General features: G+C 38.1%; 1 protein-coding gene across 3 annotated transcripts in view; it reads left to right on the forward strand.

The window, feature by feature from the left end:
* The window catches only part of GRAMD1C (GRAM domain containing 1C), a 102,180-nt gene that overhangs the window by 30,379 nt on the left and 50,496 nt on the right, over nt 1–21,305 (forward strand). For all 3 annotated transcript variants that reach the window (XM_019448418.2, XM_053903359.1, XM_053903361.1), the window contains one exon: nt 11,442–11,522. In XM_019448418.2, the coding sequence (XP_019303963.2) occupies nt 11,442–11,522 (81 nt within the window). The remainder of the gene's footprint in view (nt 1–11,441; nt 11,523–21,305) is intronic.

Here is a 21,305-nt window from a genome sequence, read left to right on the forward strand (position 1 = left end):
GACCTGAGCCAAAATCAAGAGCCAGATGCTTAACTGACTGAGCCACCCAGGTGCCCCTATTTTTAAATAATCTTATCCTTCCAGAATACTCCCCAGTACAGTACAAAGAACTTATCCCCTTGGAACTATTTGAGAGTAAGTTGTTACTCTGAAACCTCATTACTCCAGACAGCAAACCAAATATCCTAGCATGTATTTCCAACAAAGAGATTCTCCTGCATAAGCGCAAGCTGACCATCAAAATCAAGAAATTACCATTGATCATTACCATTGTTCAATCCTCAGACCTTCTTCAGTTCCCCCAGATATTCTAATAACATCCTTTATAGCAATTAGATGCAGTTTAGAAATACATAATTACTTTTAGTTGTCATGCTCTTTAATTTCCTTATTCTGAAATAGTCCCTTAGTCTTTTTTGACTTTTGTGCCCTTGATACTTTTAAAGATTACAGGTGTTATTTTTTAAGTTATCCCTCAATTGTGTTTGTTTAATATTTCCTTGTAACTAAATGTAGGTTATGCAATGTTGACAGACATGACATGAAAGTGATACTCTGTTCTTTACACTGCATCCTATCAGATGGCCCATGACTTCAGCTTCTACCATTATTGGTGATATTCACTTGGATCACTTGATTAAGATGGTTAATCTGCCAGACTTTACTGTAGTCTGTTTTCCTTTGTAATAATATTTTGTAGCAAGCTACTCTGAAACTATATAAATATACAATTCTTCATCAAACTTTAAATTTATTCATTCATTTACTTATATCAGCCTGTCCTCATAGTTTCTTGTTTTATTCAGTGAGTTCTAATCCATTACTAGCATTATTTATTTTGATGCTCAAATTGTCCCAGATTTGGACAGTTGCAGGCCCTTAAGGTGGCTGTGGTGACCTTCTGACTATTCTTAGTATTGTTTGAGCATTTCCTTGCTTTTTGACATAAGGTGTTCCAGGCTTTCTCTGCCTCAGCCCTGGAATCAGTCACTTCTCCAAAAAGTTCTCATTCTTATTTTTTTTTAATGTTTATTTATTTTTGGGAGAGAGAGAGAGAGAGAGTGAGAGTGTGCACATGCACATGAGTGGGGGAGGGACAGAGAGAGAGAGAGAGAGAGAGAGAGAGAGAGAGAGAGAGAGAGAATCCCAAGCAGGCTCCATGCTGTCAGTTCAGAGCCCAGTGTGGGGCCCAAACCCACAAACCACGAGATCATGACTCAAGCTGAAATCAAGAGTAGGACACTTACCTGACTGAGCCCCCCAGGCCCCAGTTGTGATTTCTTCTAAGGGAAGACTGATATTTAGAAGCCAGTGTATTCATTGCTATTGGGGTGTCATATTCCTGAGCCCTTTAAATAGTAAGAATAAGGGTATATGTAATGTATATATAATTACATACCCATACACATAATATACACACATATATAGCCATTTGTACATAAGTGTCTTTCTACTTATCTGTCATAAACCAAGAATTCACTCTGAAATCTCTAATTCCTGTCCAACACTACACAGTCCAGTTTTGTTTCCTCCCTTTGATATTTGTAACTCTCTTCACTGACTGTGAGAAGCCAGGCTCCCATTATCCTCAGTATATTTACTTACTTGATCAGTTGGCCTCTATGTAATCAAACTTCATTTCTTTGCCGCTCCTTCCCCACATGGATGCCCTTTTACCTGACTTGGTTTCTGACACTTTCCAGTCCAGTTGCTGCCCATCCCATCACGACACAGGTGCTCTCACCATGTGAAAGCACTCCTCACTCTGCTTGGTCTGACATCCTATGCCAAGCACCTTCCCTGCACTCACTTTACCCTGTGCCAGGTCAACCCTCTAAAGGGATGCCCTCCATTCCCTGCTTGTGCTCTGATATTCTGTGCCAGTCTGTCACTGTGTGTGGTTGCCACCCTCACCTCTTCAGGCTCTGACTCCCCAGCACAAAACCACCCTCATGGACTCTATCACGCTGTGTCACCCTCACCTGCTCAGCTCTGACATGCTTTTGTAGGCTGCTCCTGTTCATGGTCACACTCTTTGCCATGCTTGGGCTCTGCCACCCACACCAGTCTACCTCTTTACATGGTCACCCTTGATGGGCTCTGACTTGGGCCCCTCACCGTGTTCTTGTTCTGAAACCATGCTCCAGATCACCCTCATATATGGAGGCCCTTCTTACCTGCTTGGTCTCTGATACTCCATGTAAGGCAACCCTTCTATGTGGACAACTTCCTCATTCTTTTCGGGTTTTGACATTGTTTTGGGCTACCGCAGCTCTTTTCTCCCTCCGCTCCCCTCCAGTGTGGATGCCTCCTTTTCTCTGTTCCACCAATAGCTTTAGGACTGAGCTGTTGAGGAAGAGAAGAAGAGCTAAAATAAGCATAGTCTTAATTTTATAATTAATACATGAATACATTGCATTCCCTAACAAAATCATCATCAAACAGTTTTTAAACTAGCATCTTGGTCCATGCCATAACCCCCAATTCCATTTATTTATGTTTTTTTAGAGGCAGACACTGTTACCAGTTTGGTATGTATCTTTTAGACTTTCTTCCTTTGTGTATGTATATATAAACATATAGTTGTATGTATGTATATACATACACACATATAGTTTTGCTTTTTTTTAAATTTTTTAAATTTATTTTTTAAATTTACATCCAAGTTAGTTAGTATATAGTGCAACGATTTCCCACAACCCCTCCAGTAACCCTCTGTTTGTTCTCCATATTTAAGAGTCTCTTACGTTGTTGTCCCCTTCCCTGTTTGTATATTTTTTTGCTTCCCTTCCCTTATGTTCATCTGTTTTGGTTCTTAAAGTCCTCATATGAGTGAAGTCATATAATATTTGTCTTTCTCTGACTGATTAATTTCACATAGCATAATACCCTATATATTTATTCACTTAGCATAATACCCATAATAGTTCCATCCACGTACTTGTGAATGGCAAGGTTTCATTATTTTTGATTGCCGAATAATACTCCATTGTGTGTGTGTGTGTGTGTGTGTGTGTGTGTGTGTGTGTGTGTGTATGTATATATACATACCACATCTTCTTTATCCATTCATCCATCAATGGATATTTGGGCTCTTTCCATACTTTGGCTATTGTCGATAGCGCTGCTATAAACGTTGGGGTGCATGTGCCCCTTCTAAACAGCATACCTGTATCCCTTGGATAAATACCTAGTAGTGCAATTGCTGGGTCATAGGGTAGTTCTATTTTTAATTTTTTGAGGAACCACCATGCTGTTTTCCAGAGTGACTGCACCAGTTTGCATTCCCACCAGCAGTGCAAAAGAGATCCTCTTTCTCCACATGCTTGCCAGCATCTGTTGTTGCCTGAGTTGTTAATGTTAGCCATTCTGACAGGTGTCAGGTGGTATCTACTTGTGGTTTTGATTTGTATTTCCCTGATGATGAGTGATGTTAAGCATTTTTTCATGTGTCGGTTGGCCATTTGGATGTCTTCTTTGGAGAAGTGTGTATTCATGTCTTTTGCCCATTTCTTCACTAGATTATTTGTTTTTTGGGTGTTGGGTTTGATAAGTTCTTTATAGATTTTGGATACTAACCCTTTATCTGATAGGTCATTTGCAAATATCTTCTCCCTTTCCATCAGTTGCCTTTTAGTTTTGCTGATTGTTTCCTTTGCTGTGCAGAAACTTTTTATTTTGATGAGGTCCCAGTAGTTCATTTTTGCTTTTGTTTCCCTTGCCTCTGGAGACGTGTTGAGTAAGAAGTTGCTGTGGCCAAGGTCAAAGAGGTTTTTGCCTGCTTTCTTCTGGAGAGTTTTGAAGTCTTCCTGTCTTACATTTAGGTCTTTCATCCATTTTGAGTTTATTTTTGTGTATGGTGTAAGAAAGTGGTCCAGGTTCATTTTTCTGCTTGTCACTGTCCAGTTTTCCCAGCACCGCTTGCTGAAGAGACTGTCTTTATTCCATTGGATATTCTTTCCTGCTTTGTCAAAAATTAGTTGGCCATATGTTTGTGGGTCCATTTCTGGGTTCTCTCTATTCTGTTCCATTGATCTGAGTGTCTGTTTTTGTGCCAGAATCATACTGTCTTGATGATTACAAATTTGTAATACAGCTTGAAGTTTGGGATTGTGATGCTTCCTGCTTTGGTTTTCTTTTTCAAGATTGCTTTGGCTATTCGGGGTCTTTTCTGGTTCCATACAAATTTTAGGATCGTTTGTTCTAGCTCTGTGAAGAATGCTGGTGTTATTTTGATAGGGATTGCATTGGATAATATAGATTGCTTTGGATAGTATTGACATTTTAACAATAAATGTTTTTTCTATCCAGGAGCATGGAATGTTTTTCCATTTTTTTTGTGTCTTCTTCAATTTCTTTCATAAGCTTTCTATAGTTTTCAGTGTATCGATTTTTCACCTCTTTGGTTTGATTTACTCCCAGGTATTTTATGTTTTTTGGTGCAATTATAAATGGGATTGATTCCTTGATTTCTCTTTCTGTTGCCTCATTATTGGTGTATAAGAATGCAACCACTTTCTGTGCATTGATTTTATATCCTGCAACTTTGCTGAATTCATGGATCAGTTCTAGCAGTTTTTTGGTGGAATCTTTAGGGTTTTCCATATAGAGTATCATGTTATCTGTGAAGAGTGAAAGTTTGACCTCCTCTTGGCTGATTTGGATGCCTTTTATTTTTTTGTGTTGTCTGATTGCTGAGGCTAAGACTTACAATACTATGTTGAATAACAGTGGTGAGAGTGGACATCCCTATCTTATTCCTGATCTTAGGGGGAAAGCTCTCAGTTTTTCCCCATTGAGGATGATATTAGTGTTGGGTCTTACATATATGGCATTTATGATCTCAAGGTATGATCCTCTATCCCTACTTTCATAAGGGTTTTTTTTAGAAAGGATGTTGTATTTTGTCAAATGCTTTCTCTGCATCTATTGAGAGGATTATATGGTTCTTGTCCTTCCTTTTATTGATATGATGAATCACATTGTTTGTTTTGTGGATATTGAACCAGCCCTGCATCCCAGATGTAAATCCCACTTGGTCATGGTGAATAATTTTCTTAATGTATTGTTGGATCCAGTTGGCTAATATTTTGTTGAGGATTTTTGCATCTGTTCATCAGGGAAATTGGTCTGTAGTTCTTTTTAGTGGGGCTCTGTCTGGTTTTGGAATCAAGGTAATTCTGGCTTCATAGAAAGAGTTTGGAGGTTTTCCTTCCATTTCTATTTTTTTGAACAGCTTCAAGAGAATAGGCATTAACTCTTCCTTAAATGTTTGGTAGAATTCCCCTGGAAAGCCATCTGGCTCTGGACTCTTGTTTTTTGGCAGAGTTTGATTACTAATTTGATTTCTTTACTGGTTATGGGTCTGTTCAAATTTTCTATTTCTTCCTGTTTCAGTTTTGGTAGTTTATATGTTTCTAGGAATTTGTCCATTTCTTCCAGATTGCCCATTTTATTGGCATGTAATTGCTCATAATATTCTCTTGTTTTATTTCTGCTGTGTTGGTTGTGATCTCTACTCTTTCATTCTTGATTTTATTTATTTGGGTCCTTTCCGTTTTCTGTTTGATCAAACTGGCTGGGGGTTTATCAAGTTTGTTAACTCTTTCAAAGAACCAGCTTTTGGTTTCATTGATCTGTTCTACTGTTTTGTTTTGTTTGTTTTTTCGTTTGTCTGCTTCTTTTGGTTTTAATAGCATTGATTTCTGCTCTAATCTTTATTATTTTCTGTCTTCTGCTGGTTTTGGGTTTTATTTGCTGTTCTTTTTCTAGCTCTTTAAGGTGTAAGGTTAGATTGTGTATCTGAGACCTATCTTTCTTCTTTAGGAAGACCTGAATTGCTGTATACTTCCCTCTTATGATCACCTTTGGTTTTGGGCCGTGGTGTTATCATTTTCATCGGCTTCCATGTACTTTTTAATTTCGTCTTTAACTTCTTGGCTAGCCCTTTCATTCTTTAGTAGGATGTTCTGTAGTCTCCAAGTATTTCTTATCTTTCCACATTTTTTCTTGTGGTTTATTTCAAATTTCATAGCATTGTGGTCTGAAAATATGCATGGTATGATCTCGATCTTTTTGTATTTGTTGAGGGCTGATTTGTGTCCCAGTGTGTGATCTATTCTGGAGAATGTTCCATGTGGACTGGAGAAGGATGTGTATTCTGCTGCTTTAGATGAAATTTTCTGAATATATCTGTTAAGTCCATCTGGTCCAGTGTGTCATTCAAAGCCATTGTTTCCTTGTTGATTTTCTGTTTAGATGATCTGTCCATTGTTGTAAGTGGGGTGTTGAAGTCCCCTACTATTATGGTATTATTATCAGTGAGTTTCTTTATGTTTGTGATTAATTGACGTATATATTTGGGTGCTTAACATTTGGAGCATAAATGTTTACAATTGTTAAGTCTTCTTGGTGGATAGACCCCTTAATTATGATATAATGCCCTTCTTCATCTCATGTTACAGTCTTTATTTTAAAGTGTAGATTGTCTGATATAAGTATGGCTACTCTGCCTTTCTTTTGGCGACGTTAGCACGATAGATGGTTCTCCATCTCCTTACTTTCAATCTGAAGGTGTCTTTAGGTCTAAAGTGGGTCTCTTGTAAACAGCACATAGATAGATCTTGTTTTCTTATCCATTCCATTACCCTATGTCTTTTGATTGGAGCATTTAGTCCATTGATGTTTAGAGTGAGTATTGAAAAATATGAATTTATTGCCATTATGTTTCTTGTAGAGTTGGGAGTTTCTGGTGGTGTTCTCTGGTCCTTTCTAGTCTTCGTTGCTTTTGGTATTTTTTTTTCTGTCTTTTCTCTCCTCAGAGAGTCCCCCTTGAAACTTCTTGCAGGGCTGGTTTAGTGGTCATGAACTCCTTTAATTTTTGTTTGTCTGGGAAACTTTTAATCTCTCCTTCTATTTTGAATGACAACCTTGCTGGATAAAGAATTCTTGACTGCATATTTTTCCAATTCAGCACATTGAAGATATCCTGCCACTCCTTTCTGGCCTGCCAAGTTTCTGTGGATAGGTCTGCTGCAAACATGATCTGTCTTCCCTTGTAGATTAAGGACTTTTTTTCCCTTGCTGCTCTCATGATTCTTTCCTCGCCTGAGTATTTTGTGAATTTGACTATGATATGCCTTGTTGATGGTTGGTTTTGTTGAATTTTACGGGAGTCCTCTGTGCTTCCTGGATTTTGATGTCTGTGTCTTTCCCCAGGTTAGAAAAGTTTTCTGCTATGATTTGCTCACCTAACCCTCTACTCCTTTTTCTCTCTCTTCATCTTCTGGGACCCCCTGTGATTCTGATGTTGTTCCTTTTTAGTGAGTCACTGATTTATCTAATTCTTAAATTGTGCTCTTTTACCTTAGTCTCCCTCTTTTTTTCTGCTTCATTATTCTCCATACATTTGTCCTCTATATCGCTGATTCACTGGTCTGCCTCATCCATCATTGCTGCCATGGCATCCATTTGAGATTGCAGCTCAATTATAACATTTTTATTTTATTCTGACTAGCTTTTACTTCTCTTATCTCCACAGAAAGGGATTATAATCTATTTTCGACCCCAGCTAGTATTCTTAGTATCGTGATTCTGAATTCTGCTTCAGACATCTTGCTTGTATCTCTGTTGATTAAGTCCTTGGCTGTTGTTTCTTCCTGCTCTTTTGGGGCAAATGCCTTTGTTTCGTCATTTTGAAGGAAGAAAATGAATTAATAAGGTGAAAAAAATAAAATGGAAACATTAAAAGCAACATAAACACACAAATCAAATAAATGATGCTAGATACTGGTATGTTTTGTCTGGTAATTGAAAGGAGCTTGATAGATTAGAGAAAAAGGGGAAAAAAGATAAAAAGTAAAGAAAATAAAAAAAGAAAAACAAAAAAAAGGAAAACTTTTGAAAATTTGAGAAAATGAATACAGTGAAATAGAATAAAATGAAATGATGGAAGTAAAATAGAATTTGAAAAATTTACAAAAAAGTAAAAAATATAGTATAAAAAATAATATTTTAATAAAAATTGAAAATAAAAATTTTTTCTCTTTCTGTATTCAAGAAAAAGAAAAGAAATGAAAAAGAAAGAAAAAAAAGACAATTGAATAGATGGAGCAGCAAACAGACTGAAATACAATTGAAATTACGTGTTTTCTCCTAGAAGTCAAAGTATGAAGTACTTTATAGTCCATAAACTACGCAGGCGGAGAGATTTGTGGTGATCCTAAAGAGCGAGGTTGGCCCAGTTGGTCTGGGCTTAGTGTAATGGCTCCATTCTCCACTAGATGGCACCACTTAGCTTGCTGGGGGTGGATTGTTGTGGCGCTTGTAGGTGTGTATGCGCATGCGCAGGAGGGGTGAAAATGGTGTCACCCAGCTACCAGTCTCTAGTATCGGAACTATGTGGTCTCCCCGACCAGTAATTGTGCACCTGTCTTTTGTCCCCGGCTTCTGTCCACTTCCTGCTTTTACACTGTCTGTGTCCAAGCCATCAGGTTGCCAGGAGGCACCTCCCTCCTGAGTTTTATCTCAGATGTGGCTCTGTTCCCCGACCCCTCACTTCTGAGGGACTGCAGCTTTAACCCTCTCAGATCCTCTGGGAGAGTGTCTCACCGAGCAATGGCCAGGTGTCATCCACATCCAGAAATGTTCGCAGGTCTATGCTGCTGCTGATGCCCATCGACTGCTGCTGGGTGCCAATCCGCCCCAGAAAAAGTTCACGCAATCGTGTAGCAGCAGCATTCTAGGGATTGTGGAAAATCACAACACATGTCTGGCACCAGGCTTCACCCTTAACGACCTTGTTCTGGCACCAGTGAATGTGGTCGTTCCCTGGGGTCTGCTGGGACTGGGTGGTCGCACAGCCTCTACCAAATGTCCTTTGAGTAGTGGGACCACTTCTCCCTGTGTGACCTGAGGATCTCCTGCAGTCCACTCTGCTCCTGGGGATTCGCCTTTCCCACCAGAGCACCACCAGGTATTGAGCTGTGGAGTTTCAGACTCTGTGCTCCCCCTGTTTGTAGAGTCTTAATGCAATTTAAACCCTCCTCTTTCGCCCTTTATAGTTCAATCCCTGAGGCTGTTTCCACGTTTCCACTTTCTTTCCAGCTGCTTTTGGCGGGGGGTGCTTTTCCCATACTCTCCTCCCATCTCTGTCCTCTCTCTGCAAGCAAAAACAGATCCCTGCCCTCCGCAGCTTCTCTCTTCCCCAGTTTACCTCTCCATGCTGTGTACCTGCTGAGTTCTGTGGTTCAGGTTGTGCAGATTGTTGTGTTAATCCTCATATCAGTTTTCTAGGTTTGCAGGATAGTTTAATGTTGATCTTGCTGTATATCATGGAAGCGAGATGCAGAAAAAATTTCCATGCTGTTCTGCCATCTTGGATCCTCCTCTGCTTTGTTTTTAAAAGCAAATTCTATCTTATACATGTTGTTTTTCAGTTTTCCTTTCTTAAAAAGAGCTTAACAGTTTTTGGAGTTACAGGTTAGCACATACAGATAGAGCTATTTCTGTTTATACATGTGCTGTGTAGTATTTCATAGAATGAATTTACCATGGTTTCCTTGTTCTAATGTTAGTTCATTTCCAATATTTTGTTATTACCCACCAGTGCTGCAGTGAACAGCCTGACCATGCCTTCTAGAGCTCATGTATGACTTTTCCTCACATATTTGGTGAAATTTCAGGGTCAAGCATTTTAATTTTAATAGCAACTGGCATTTGCTGAATATATTTGTTCTAAGACACTGTGTTAAGTTCTTTACATATATTTTCTCATTTAATTTTTACAAAAGTTTGCTACTATAGTTATTCCCATTTTGCAGATGAGGAAACTAAGGAAAAGAAAAGTGACCCAAGGAACTAAGACCTGTAGAACTAAGTGGTAGATTGTATGCATGAGTGGATAAAGTAGATTATAAGTTATTTAGTTTAAGACGTGGGAATTAGTAAGCATAAGACAGTGGTGAAAGAGAGATGAGGAGGTTTTTCTTATCTATATACCTGAACAAAAAGGTTGCAAGATTATTACAATACAAAAAATACAAAAAAAAATGATTTGGGTCTAAGAAAATGAGATAGAGGATAGTAAGTAGTCATCGTTAAGTTACATATTATGTATGTAATCATATTTGGAAAATCTAGATATATGCTTGTTATGAAAAATTTTCCTTTATGGAGTATATATATAGCAACATTTCAATTTACTAACTAGAAAATAGCACTTTAAAATCTTTCTATGAAAAGTATAAACACCCAAAACATTATTTGTTTGACATGTTATTTAACAAATCAAACAACAACTGAGCTTTCTCATCCCTAAAAATAACCACTCAGTCATGAAAAGTCACTAACTATGGGGTCGGAAGAGATGATACACTGAGAGACTGTCGTTAGTGCTGTCACTTGTCAGATTTTCTCATAAAAGCCTATTTCAAAACGTGACTTTGCAAAATCAATTAAATGCAGAGGAAGAGATAGAGCTAAAACCAAACATAGAATTAAAGATTGAAACATGCTATTTTTTTCTATAGCATTCAAACCAAAGTTAAGTTTTAACATGGGAGTGTTATATATATATATAATTAGTAGAAGTTAACTATTTCTGGATTTTTCAGAAGACTATGAAAGATGATATTATTTGAAATTAAGATCTTTAAAATAGGGCACCTGGGTGGCTCAGTTGATTAGGTATCTGCCTCTTGATCTCAGATCTGGTCATGATCTCACTGGTTGTGGGTTTGAGCCGCACATCAGCCTCCATGGTGGTGGTGCGGAGCCTGCTTGGGATTCTCTCTCTCTCTCTCTCTCTCTCTCTCTCTCTCTTTCTCTCTCTCTCCCCCCCCGCCCCGTCCCTCCCCTGCTTGCACGATGTGTCGTCTCTCTCAAAATAAATAAATAAATGTAAAAAAAAATTTTAAGAAGATTATTTTAATAGTTAAATTACATGTACATCAATATCTACCTATTTCAAGCTCCTTTCCTGAGTAAATATTGATAAAATTGTACTTCCTGTAAGATACAATTTTTAAAGATACCTCGTTCATGTACCAGTTACCTGTTTTTCTTCTGTTTTAGCAAAGAGTGAAACAAAAGTAATATATAGGGGCACGTGGGTGGCTCAGTCGATTAAGCATCCAACTCGGCTCAGGTCATTATCTCATGGATCATGCGTTCAAGCCCTACATTGGGCTCTGTGCTGACAGCTCAGAGCCTGGAGCCTGCTTTGAATTCTGTGTCTCCCCCTCTCTCTGTCCCTTCCCTGCTCCCATACTCTCTCTCTCTCTCTCTCTCAAAAATAATCATTAAAATTTTTTTAAATATAAAGTAGGTAATGGTGTCATATTAGTTTGCTTTCACCATAGCAAGTGCCAACAGATCCTCATGACACTCCTTCCCACTTTTTTTTAATGACACTAAAATCATTGTTCTGTTTTTCTTTGCAGTTTTTCTTTACATCTTTTGGTGCCAGAGACAGAAGTTACCTCAGTATCTTTAGGTTGTGGCAGAATGTACTATTAGACAAGGTAAGTGTTCATACCAGAGGCAGGTACTTATTATAATGGCAACATCCCAATGTGTACCTCAACAGTGTTTGTGAGTCGAAAGTTCCTTTTTATGTTTTTGGAGTTAATTTTGACTAGACTATTGAAATTCCAAGAAGAAACTCGAAGCAAAATAGAATCCATAGTTATGTTAAGATGTTGACTGTATAGTAGTCTCCCCTTTATCTATAGGGGATATGGTCCAAGACCCACAGTGGATGCCTGAAACTGCAGACAGTACTGAAACTAATATATATGTTATGTTTTTTCCTATATGTGTATACCTATGATAAAATTTAATTTGTAAATTAGGCATGGTAAGAGATTAATAAAAATAGCTACATAGAATAATTGTAACAATATACTATAATAGAAGTTATGTGAATGTGGTATCTTTCTTTCTCTTAAAATACCTTATTATGCTATACTCATCTTTCTTCTTGATGATATGAGATTATCAAATGACTGCATGATGAAATGAAGTGAGGCGAATGACATAGCATTGTGATGTATTGTTGTGCTACTTATTCTGATGGTATGTCAGAAGGAGGACGGTCTACTTCCTGTGATTGACTTTGGGTAACTAAAACTGGGGAAACTGAACTTGTAGATAAGGGGGGAGGGACTACTGCAAATCCTCAGGGTAACCACCAAGAAAATAGCTTTAAAAATATAGTAAAAGAAATATCAAGGGAATTAAAATGGTACACTAGATCTATTTCACACATAAGAAGGCAGTAATGGAAGAATAGAGGGACTAACAAGATATAAGACACATAGAAAAAAATAGCAAAATGGCTATTAAACATAGCCATTAAATCATTAAACATAAAAGATTAAGCACTTTAATCAGAAGGCAGAGGTAGGCAGAAAGAATGAAAAAAAAACTTGATCCAACTATATGCTATCTATATGAAATATGTTAGATTTAAAGATACAAACAGATGGACAATAAAAGGATGAAAACAAAATATACCATACAAATAGTAACCAAAAGAAAGTTGAAGTGACTGCGGTAGTATCAAACAAAATAGACTGTAAAACAAAAATTAATAGAGACAAGGAATAATATTTTATAATACTAAAAGAGTCAATCCATAACAATTTATAAACTTATATACACCTAATAACAGAGCCCTAAAATACATGAAACAAACCTGGCAGAATTGAAGGGGGAAACAGACAATTCAACAATAATAGTTGGAGATTTCAACACCCCACTTTCAATTATGTGTAGAACAACCAAGGAGATCAACAAGGAAACAGAAGACTTGAACAAAACTATAAACTAACTAGAACTAAAAGACATCTAAGGGACAGTCCACTCAAAACAGAATACACATCCTTCTCAAGTATACATGGAACATTCACCAGGACAGACAATATGCTAGACCATAAAAGAAACCTTAGTAATTCAAGAGTATTGAAATAATACAGTGGACCACAATGGAATGAAATTAGAACTCAATAACAGATGTTTGGGAAATTCATAAAAAGTGGGTATTAAATAGAAAATTCCTAAATAACCAGAGTCCAAGAAGAATTCACAAGATAAATTAGAACATAGTTTGAGTTAAATGAAAACAAAAAGACAACATACTAGAACTCATGAGGTACAGTTAAAGCAGTGCTAAAAGGGGGATATTATAACTATAAATATCTATATTATAAAAGAAGAATGATTTCAAATGAATAACCTAACTTTTCACCTTAAGAAATTAGAGTAAAGAAAACACACTAAACTTAAAGGAAATAGAAGTAAGGAAGTACTAAACATTAGAACAGAAGTGAATGAAAAAGAGATTTCAAAAAGATGATCAACAGAACCAAAGATTTTTCTTTGAAAAGATCAATAAAGTTGACAATTTTTAGCTAGACTGAACAAGAAAAAAATATTAAAATTATTAAATTCAGAAGTGAAACTGGAAACATTACTACTGACCCTACAAAATGAAGAGGATTCAGGAAGATGGCGGCGTAGGAGGACGCTGGGCTCACCTCGTCCTGCTGATCACTTAGATTCCATCCATACCTGCCTAAATAACCCAGAAAACCACCAGAAGACTAGCAGAATGGACTCTCTGGAGCCAAGCATAGACAAGAGGCCCACGGAAGAGGGTAGGAAGGGCGGAGAGGCGGTGCACGCTACACGGACTGGCGGGAGGGAGCCAGCGCGGTGGAGGGGCAGCCCGCCTGGCAAGGCAGAGCCTGAGTCTGGCTTGCAAAAGTGGAGGGGCCGGACTGCATGAGTTCTGATGGCCAGCGGGACTTAACATCTGGAATGTTATAAGTCAACAGCTCTGCTCAGAGAGTGGGAGGGTGAGAGGACAACAAGAGGGAGAGGTGTAGAGCCCTGGAAGACAGAGCTCTGCTGACCAGGAACAAAGGCGCTGGCCAGCGCCATCTCCCTCTCCCATCCCAGCCGAAACCCCAAAGGGAACCAGTTCACCGAACTTGCTTGTGCACTGCGCAAACACCCAACGCTGTGCTTCTGTGGATTCATAACTCTGACAGGTTGGCCTCCCTCCCGGTGCTGCAGGGCCGGTGCTACAGGGGACGACCCACAGCAAAGCTAGCTGAGCCTGCCCCTCCCACCCCTGTGCACCTTGTGGATCCACCCCGGTTAATACGCCAGATCCCATCAAAGCAGCACCACAAGGCTGGCAGTGTGTAAGTAGCCCAGACAGGGGCCACACCACTGCACAGTGAGTCCTGCCCCTGGGAGAGAGGAAGATAAGGTACACACCAGTCTGACTGTAGCCCCAGTGGTGGGCTGGGGACAGACATCGGGTCTGACTGTGGCCCCGTCCACCAACACAAGTTACTCCAGACAGCACAGGGGAAGTGCCCTGCAGTTCCACGCCACCCCAGGGACTATCCAAAATGACGAAACGAAAGAATTCTCCTCAAAAGAAACTCCAGGAAGTAGTGACAGCTATCGAATTGATCAGAAACGATTTAAGCAATATAACGGAACAAGAATTATAATAATAGTCATAAAATTAATCGCTGGGCTTGAAAAAATTATAGAGAACAGCAGAGAATCTATTGCTACAGAGATCAAGGGACTAAGAAATAGGAGGAGCTAAAAAATGCTATAAATGAGGTGCATAATAAAATGGAGGTGACCACAGCTCGGATTGAAGGGGCAGAGGAGAGAATAGGTGAATTAGAAGATAAAATTATGGAAAAAGAGGAAGCTGAGAAAACAAGATAAAAAAATCCAGGAGTATGAGGGCAGAATTAGAGAATTAAGTGATGCAATCAAACATAACAATATCCATATAATAGGAATTCCAGAAGAGGAAGAGAGAGAGAGAAAGGGGCTGAAGGTGTACTTGAACAAATCATAGCTGAGAACTTCCCTGATCTGGGGAAGGAAAAAGGCATTGAAATCCAGAGGCACAGAGAACTCCCTTAGACATAACTTGTATCGATCTTCTGCATGACATATCATAGTGAAACTGGCAAAATACAAGGATAAAGAGAAAATTCTGAAAGCAGCTAGGGATAAACATGCTCTGACATATAAAGGGAGACCGATAAGACTAGTGACAGACCTATCTACTGAAACTTGGCAGGCCAGAAAGGAATGGCAGGAAATCTTCAATGTGATGAACAGAAAAAATATGCAGCCGAGAATCCTTTCTCCAGCAAGTCATTCAGAATAGAAGGAGAGATAAAGGACAAAAACTGAAGGAATTCATCACCACTAAACCAGCCCTACAAAGAGATCCTAAGGGGGATTCTGTGAGTGAACTGTTGCAAGGACCACAAAGTACCAGAGACTTCACTACAAGCATGAAACCTACAGACATCACAATGACTCTAAACCCATATCTTTCTATAATAACACTGAATGTAAATGGACTAAATGCTCCAACCAAAAGACATAGGGTATCAGAATGTATAAAAAACCAAGACCCATCTATTTGCTGTCTACAAGAGACTCATTTTAGACCTGAGGACACCTTCAGATTGAAAGTGAGGGAATGGAGAACTATCTATCATGCTACTGGAAGTCAAAAGAAAGCTGGAGTAGCCATACTTGTATCAGACAAACTAGACTTTAAAGGCTGTAACAAGAGATGAAGAAGGGCATTATATAACCATTACAGGGTCTATCCATCAGTAAGAGCTAACAATTATAAATGTCTATGCACCGAATACGGGAGCCCCAAATATATAAAAGAATTAATCACAAACATAAGCAACCTTATTGATAAGAATGTGGTAATTGCAGGGGACTTTAATACTCCACTTACAATAATGGATAGATCATCTAGACACAGGATCAATAAAGAAACAAGGGCCCTGAATGATACATTGGATCAGATGGCTTGACAGATATATTTAGAACTCTGAATCCCAAAGCAACAGAGTATATTTTCTTCTCGAGTGCACATGGAACATTCTCCAAGATAGATCACATACTGGGTCACAAAACAGCCCTTCATAAGTATACAAGAATTGAGATCATACCATGCATACTTTCAGACCACAATGCTATGAAGCTTGAAATCAACCACAAGACTTTTTGGAGTCTGGAAAACCTCCAAAAGCATGGAGGTTAAACAACTACTAAAGAATGAGTGGGTCAACCAGGCAATTAGAGAAGAAATTAAAAAATATATGGAAACAAACGAAAATGAAAATGAAACAATCCAAACACTTTGGGATGCAGCGAAGGCAGTCCTGAGAGGAAAATACATTGCGATCCAGGCCTATGTCAAGAAACAAGAAAAATTCAAAATACAAAATCTAACAGCACACCTAAAGGAAATAGAAGCAGAACAGCAAAGACACCCCAAACCCAGAAGAAGAAGGGAAATAATAAAGATCAGAGCGGAAATAAACAATATAGAATCTAAAAAAACTGTAGAGCAGATCAATGAAACCAAGAGTTGGTTTTTTTGAAAAAATAAACAAAATTGATAAACCTCTAGCCAGGCTTCTCAAAAAGAAAAGGGAGATGACACAAATAGATAAAATCATGAATGAAAATAGAATTATTACAACCAATCCCTCAGAAATACAAGCAATTATCAGGGAATACTATGAAAAATTATATGCCAACAAACTGGACACCCGGGAAGAAATGGACAAATTCCTAAGCACCCACACACTTCCAAAACTCAAACAGAAAGAAATAGAAAACTTGAACAGACCCATAACCAGCGAAGAAATTGAATCATTTATCAAAAATCTCCCAACAAATAAGAGTCCAGGACCAGATGGCTTCCCTGGGGAATTCTACCAGACATTTAAAGCAGAGATAATACCTCTCCTTCTCAAGCTGTTCCAAAAAAATAGAAAGGGAAGGAAAACTTTCAGACTCATTCTATGAAGCCAGCATTACTTTGATTTCCAAACCAGACAGAGACCCAGCAAAAAAAGAGAACTACAGGCCAATATCCCTGATGAATATGGATGCAAAAATTCTCAATAAGATACTAGCAAATCGAATTCAATAGCATATAAAGAGAATTATTCACCATGATCAAGTGGTATTCATTCCTGGGATGCAGGGCTGGTTCAACATTCGCAAATCAATCAACATGATACATCACATTAATAAAAGAAAAGATAAGAACCATATGATCCTGTCAATCAATGCAGAGAAAACATTTGACAAAATTCAGCATCATTTCTTAATAAAAACCCTCGAGAAAGTCGGGATAGAAGGAACATACTTAAACATCATAAAAGCCATTTATGAAAAGCCCACAGCTAATATCATCCTCAATGGGGAAAAACTGAGAGTTTTCCCTCTGAGATCAGGAACACGACAGGGATGTCCTCTCTCACCACTGTTGTTTAACATAGTGTTGGAAGTGCTATCATCAGCAATCAGACAACAAAAGGAAATCAAAGGCATCAAAATTGGCAAAGATGAAGTCAAGCTTTCACTTTTTGCAGATGACATGATATTATACATGGAAAACCCGATAGACTCCACCAAAGTCTGCTAGAACTGATACATGAATTCAGCAAAGTCGCAGGATACAAAATCAATGTACAGAAATCAGTTGCATTCTTACACACTAACAATGAAGCAACAGAAAGACAAATAAAGAAACTGATCCCATTCACAATTGCACGAAGAAGCATAAAATATCTAGGAATAAACCTAACAAAAGATGTAAAAGATCTGTATGCTGAAAACTATAGAAAGCTTATGAAGAAATTGAAGAAGACATAAAGAAATGGAAAAAGATTCTGTGCTCATGGATTGGAAGAATAAATATTGTTAAAATGTCAATACTACCCAAAGCAATCTACACATTCAATGCAATCCTAATCAAAATTGCACCAGCATTCTTCTTGAAGCTAGAACAAGCAATCCTAAAATTTGTGTGGAACCACAAAAGATCCTGAATAGCCAAAGTAATTTTGAAGAAGACCAAAGCAGGAGGCATCACAATCCCAGACTTAAGCCTCTACTACAAAGCTATAATCATCAAGACAGCATGGTATTGGCACAAAAACAGACACATAGACCAATGGAATGGAATAGAAACCCCAGAACTAGACCCACACACGTATGGCCAACTAATCTTTGACAAAGCAGGAAAGAATATCCAATGGAAAAAAGACAGACTCTTTAACAAATGGTGCTGGGAGAACTGGACAGCAACATGCAGAAGATTGAAACTAGACCACTTTCTTACACCATTCACAAAAATAAACTCAAAATGTGTAAAGGACCTGAATGTGAGATAAGAAACCATCAAAACTCTAGAAGAGAAAGCAGGAGAAAACCTCTCTGACCTCAGCCGCAGCAATTTCTTACTTGACACATCCCCAAAGACAAGGGAATTAAAAGCAAAAATGAACTATTGGGACCTCATGAAGATAAAATGCTTCTGCACTGCAAAAGAAACAACCAACAAAACTAAAAGGCAACCAACCGAATGGGAAAAGATATTTGCAAATGACATATCAGACAAAGGGCTAGTATCCAAAATCTATAAAGAGCTTACCAAACTCCACACCCGAAAAACAAATAATCCAGTGAAGAAATGGGTAGAATACATGAATAGACACTTCTCTAAAGAAGACACCCAGATGCCAACAGGCACATGAAAAGATGCTCAACCTCACTCCTAATCAGAGAAATACAAATCAAATCCACACTCAGATATGACCTCACCCCAGTCAGAGTGGCTAAAATGAACAAATCAGGAGACTATAGATGCTGGTGAGGATGTGGAGAAACGGGAACCCTCTTGCATTGTTGGTGGGAATGCAAACTGGTGCAGCCACTCAGGAAAACAGTGTGGAGGTTCCTCAAAAAATTAAAAATAGATCTACCCTATGACCCAGCAATAGTACTGCTAGGAATTTACCCAAGGGATACGGGAGTGCTGATGCATAGGGGCACTTGTACCCCTATGTGTTTATAGCAGCACTCTCAACAATAGCCGAATTATGGAAAGAGCCTAAATGCCCATCAACTGATGAATGGATAAAGAAATTGTGGTTTATATGCACAATGGAATACTACGTGGCAATGAGAAAGAATGAAATATGGCCTTTTGTAGCAACGTGGATGGAACTGGAGAGTGTGATGCTAAGTGAAATAAGTCATACAGAGAAAGACAGATGCCATATATTTTCACTCTTATGTGGATCCTGAGAAACTTAACAGGAACCCATGGGGGAGGGGAAGAAAAAAAAAGGTTAGAGAGGGAGGGAGCCAAAACATAAGAGACTCTTAAAAACTGAGAGCAAACTGAGGGTTGATGGGGGGTGGGAGGGAGGGGTGGGTAGGTGATGGGTATTGAGGAGGGCACCTTTTGGGATGAGCACTGGGTGTTGTATGGAAACCAATTTGACAATAAATTTCATATTTAAAAAAAAAAAACAAAATGAAGAGGATTCTTACCATGAACATTGTATGCCAACAAATTAGTCTAAATGAAATGGACACACTTGTGACTAGAAAGTCATAAAACACTGCAACTGACTCAAGTAGAAATGAAAAATCTGAATAGACCTATAACAACAAAAGAGATTGAATTAGCAATAAAAAAAAAAGTCTACCTACAAAGGAAATCTCAGGTCCAGATGGCTTCTTTGGTGAATTGTGCCAAATGTTTACAGTAGAATTAACATCAGTCCTTCACAGTGTATTTCAAAAAATAGAAGAGGAGAGAATACTTCCCAATTCAGTCATTGAGGCCACTGTTCCTTTGATAACCAAAACCAGACAAAGAACATCACAAGAAACCTACTGGACAATTTTTATGTTCATTGTGTCTCTGTTCATTTTGTCTATGATTATAGACATAAAAATGCTCAACAAAACCAAACCAAAATCCAAGCCAATTTAGCAAAACAAATCCAGCCACATATAAAAATGATTATATGCTGTGACTAGGTAGAATTTATACAGGTGATTCAACCTATGAATTTCAGTCAGTGTAATACACTATATTAGTAGAATAAAGGACAAAAATGACATGATCATTTCAATCAATACAGAAAAAATGTGACAAGAGCCAACATCTTTTCATGATAAAAAAAAAAATTAAGTGGGACTAGCAGGGAATTTCTTTGATCTAATAAAACTAACATACTTAATGGTAAGAGATCAATGCTTCCCACCTCAGGTCAAGAACAAGACAAGGATGTAGTTTCTTACCATTTCTTTCTTCCTTTCTTTTTTTTTAATGTTTATTTTTGAGAAAGAGAGTGAGAGTGTGTGTGTGCACGCACGTGAGAGCTGGGGAGGGGCAGAGAGAGGGAAACAGGATCCAAAGCCGGCTCAGCACTGACAGCAGAGAGCCCTAGGCAGGGCTTGAACCCATGAACTTTGATATCATGACCTGGGCCAAATTACAATCTTTCTTTTCATTTCTATTCAACATTGTATTGAAGGCTCTAGCCAGGGAAATTAGGCAAAAAAAAAAAAAAAAAAAAAAAAAAAAAGAAGTAAAAGACATCCAATTAAAAATGAAGAAATAAAACTATCTCCACTGGTAGATAGTATGTTTTTGTATATGTAAAATTCTAAGGAAATCCATAAAAACCCATTAGAACTAATAAGTTCAGCAAGTTGCAGAACATATGATCAAAATACAAAAATCAATTATATATTTCTATACACTCAAAATGAACAATCCAAAATTAAAAAAAATATAGTTCATTTATAAATTTTTTTTTAACTTTTATTTATTTTTGAGAGACAGAGAGAGAGCATGAATGAGGGAGGGGCAGAGAGAGAGGGAGATATAGAATCCAAAGCAGGCTCCAGGCTTTGAGCTGTCAGCACAGAGCCCGACACGGGGCTCAAACCCGTGAACTGTGAGATCATGACTTGAACCGAAGTTGGATGCTTAACTGACTGAGCCACCCAGGCACCCCAAAAATAGTTCATTTATAATACTATCAAAAAGAATAAAATACTTGGGAACAAATTTAACAAAAGAACTTTAAGATGAACACTGAAAGCTACTAAATATTGTGAGAAGAAATTAAACAATACAAGTGAAAAGAGTCTCATGCTCATGGATCAGAAGACTTGATATTGTTAAGTTGGCAATACTCCCCAAATTGATTTGCAGATTCAGTGCAATCCCTATCAAAATCCCAACTGGCTTTTTTTTTTTTTAAGAAATTGACAAGCAGATCCTAAAACTCATATGGAAATGCAAGGTACCCAGAATAGTCAAAACAATCTTGAAGAAGGAGAATAAAACTAGATGAATTAGTCTGTTAGGGCTGCCATTACAAAATACTACAGACTGGGTGGCTTAAACA

Source organism: Panthera pardus, unplaced genomic scaffold (genome assembly GCF_024362965.1).
Source record: "Panthera pardus isolate Hobbes unplaced genomic scaffold, ASM2436296v1 HiC_scaffold_16, whole genome shotgun sequence".
Classification (NCBI taxonomy): Eukaryota; Metazoa; Chordata; class Mammalia; order Carnivora; family Felidae; genus Panthera; species Panthera pardus.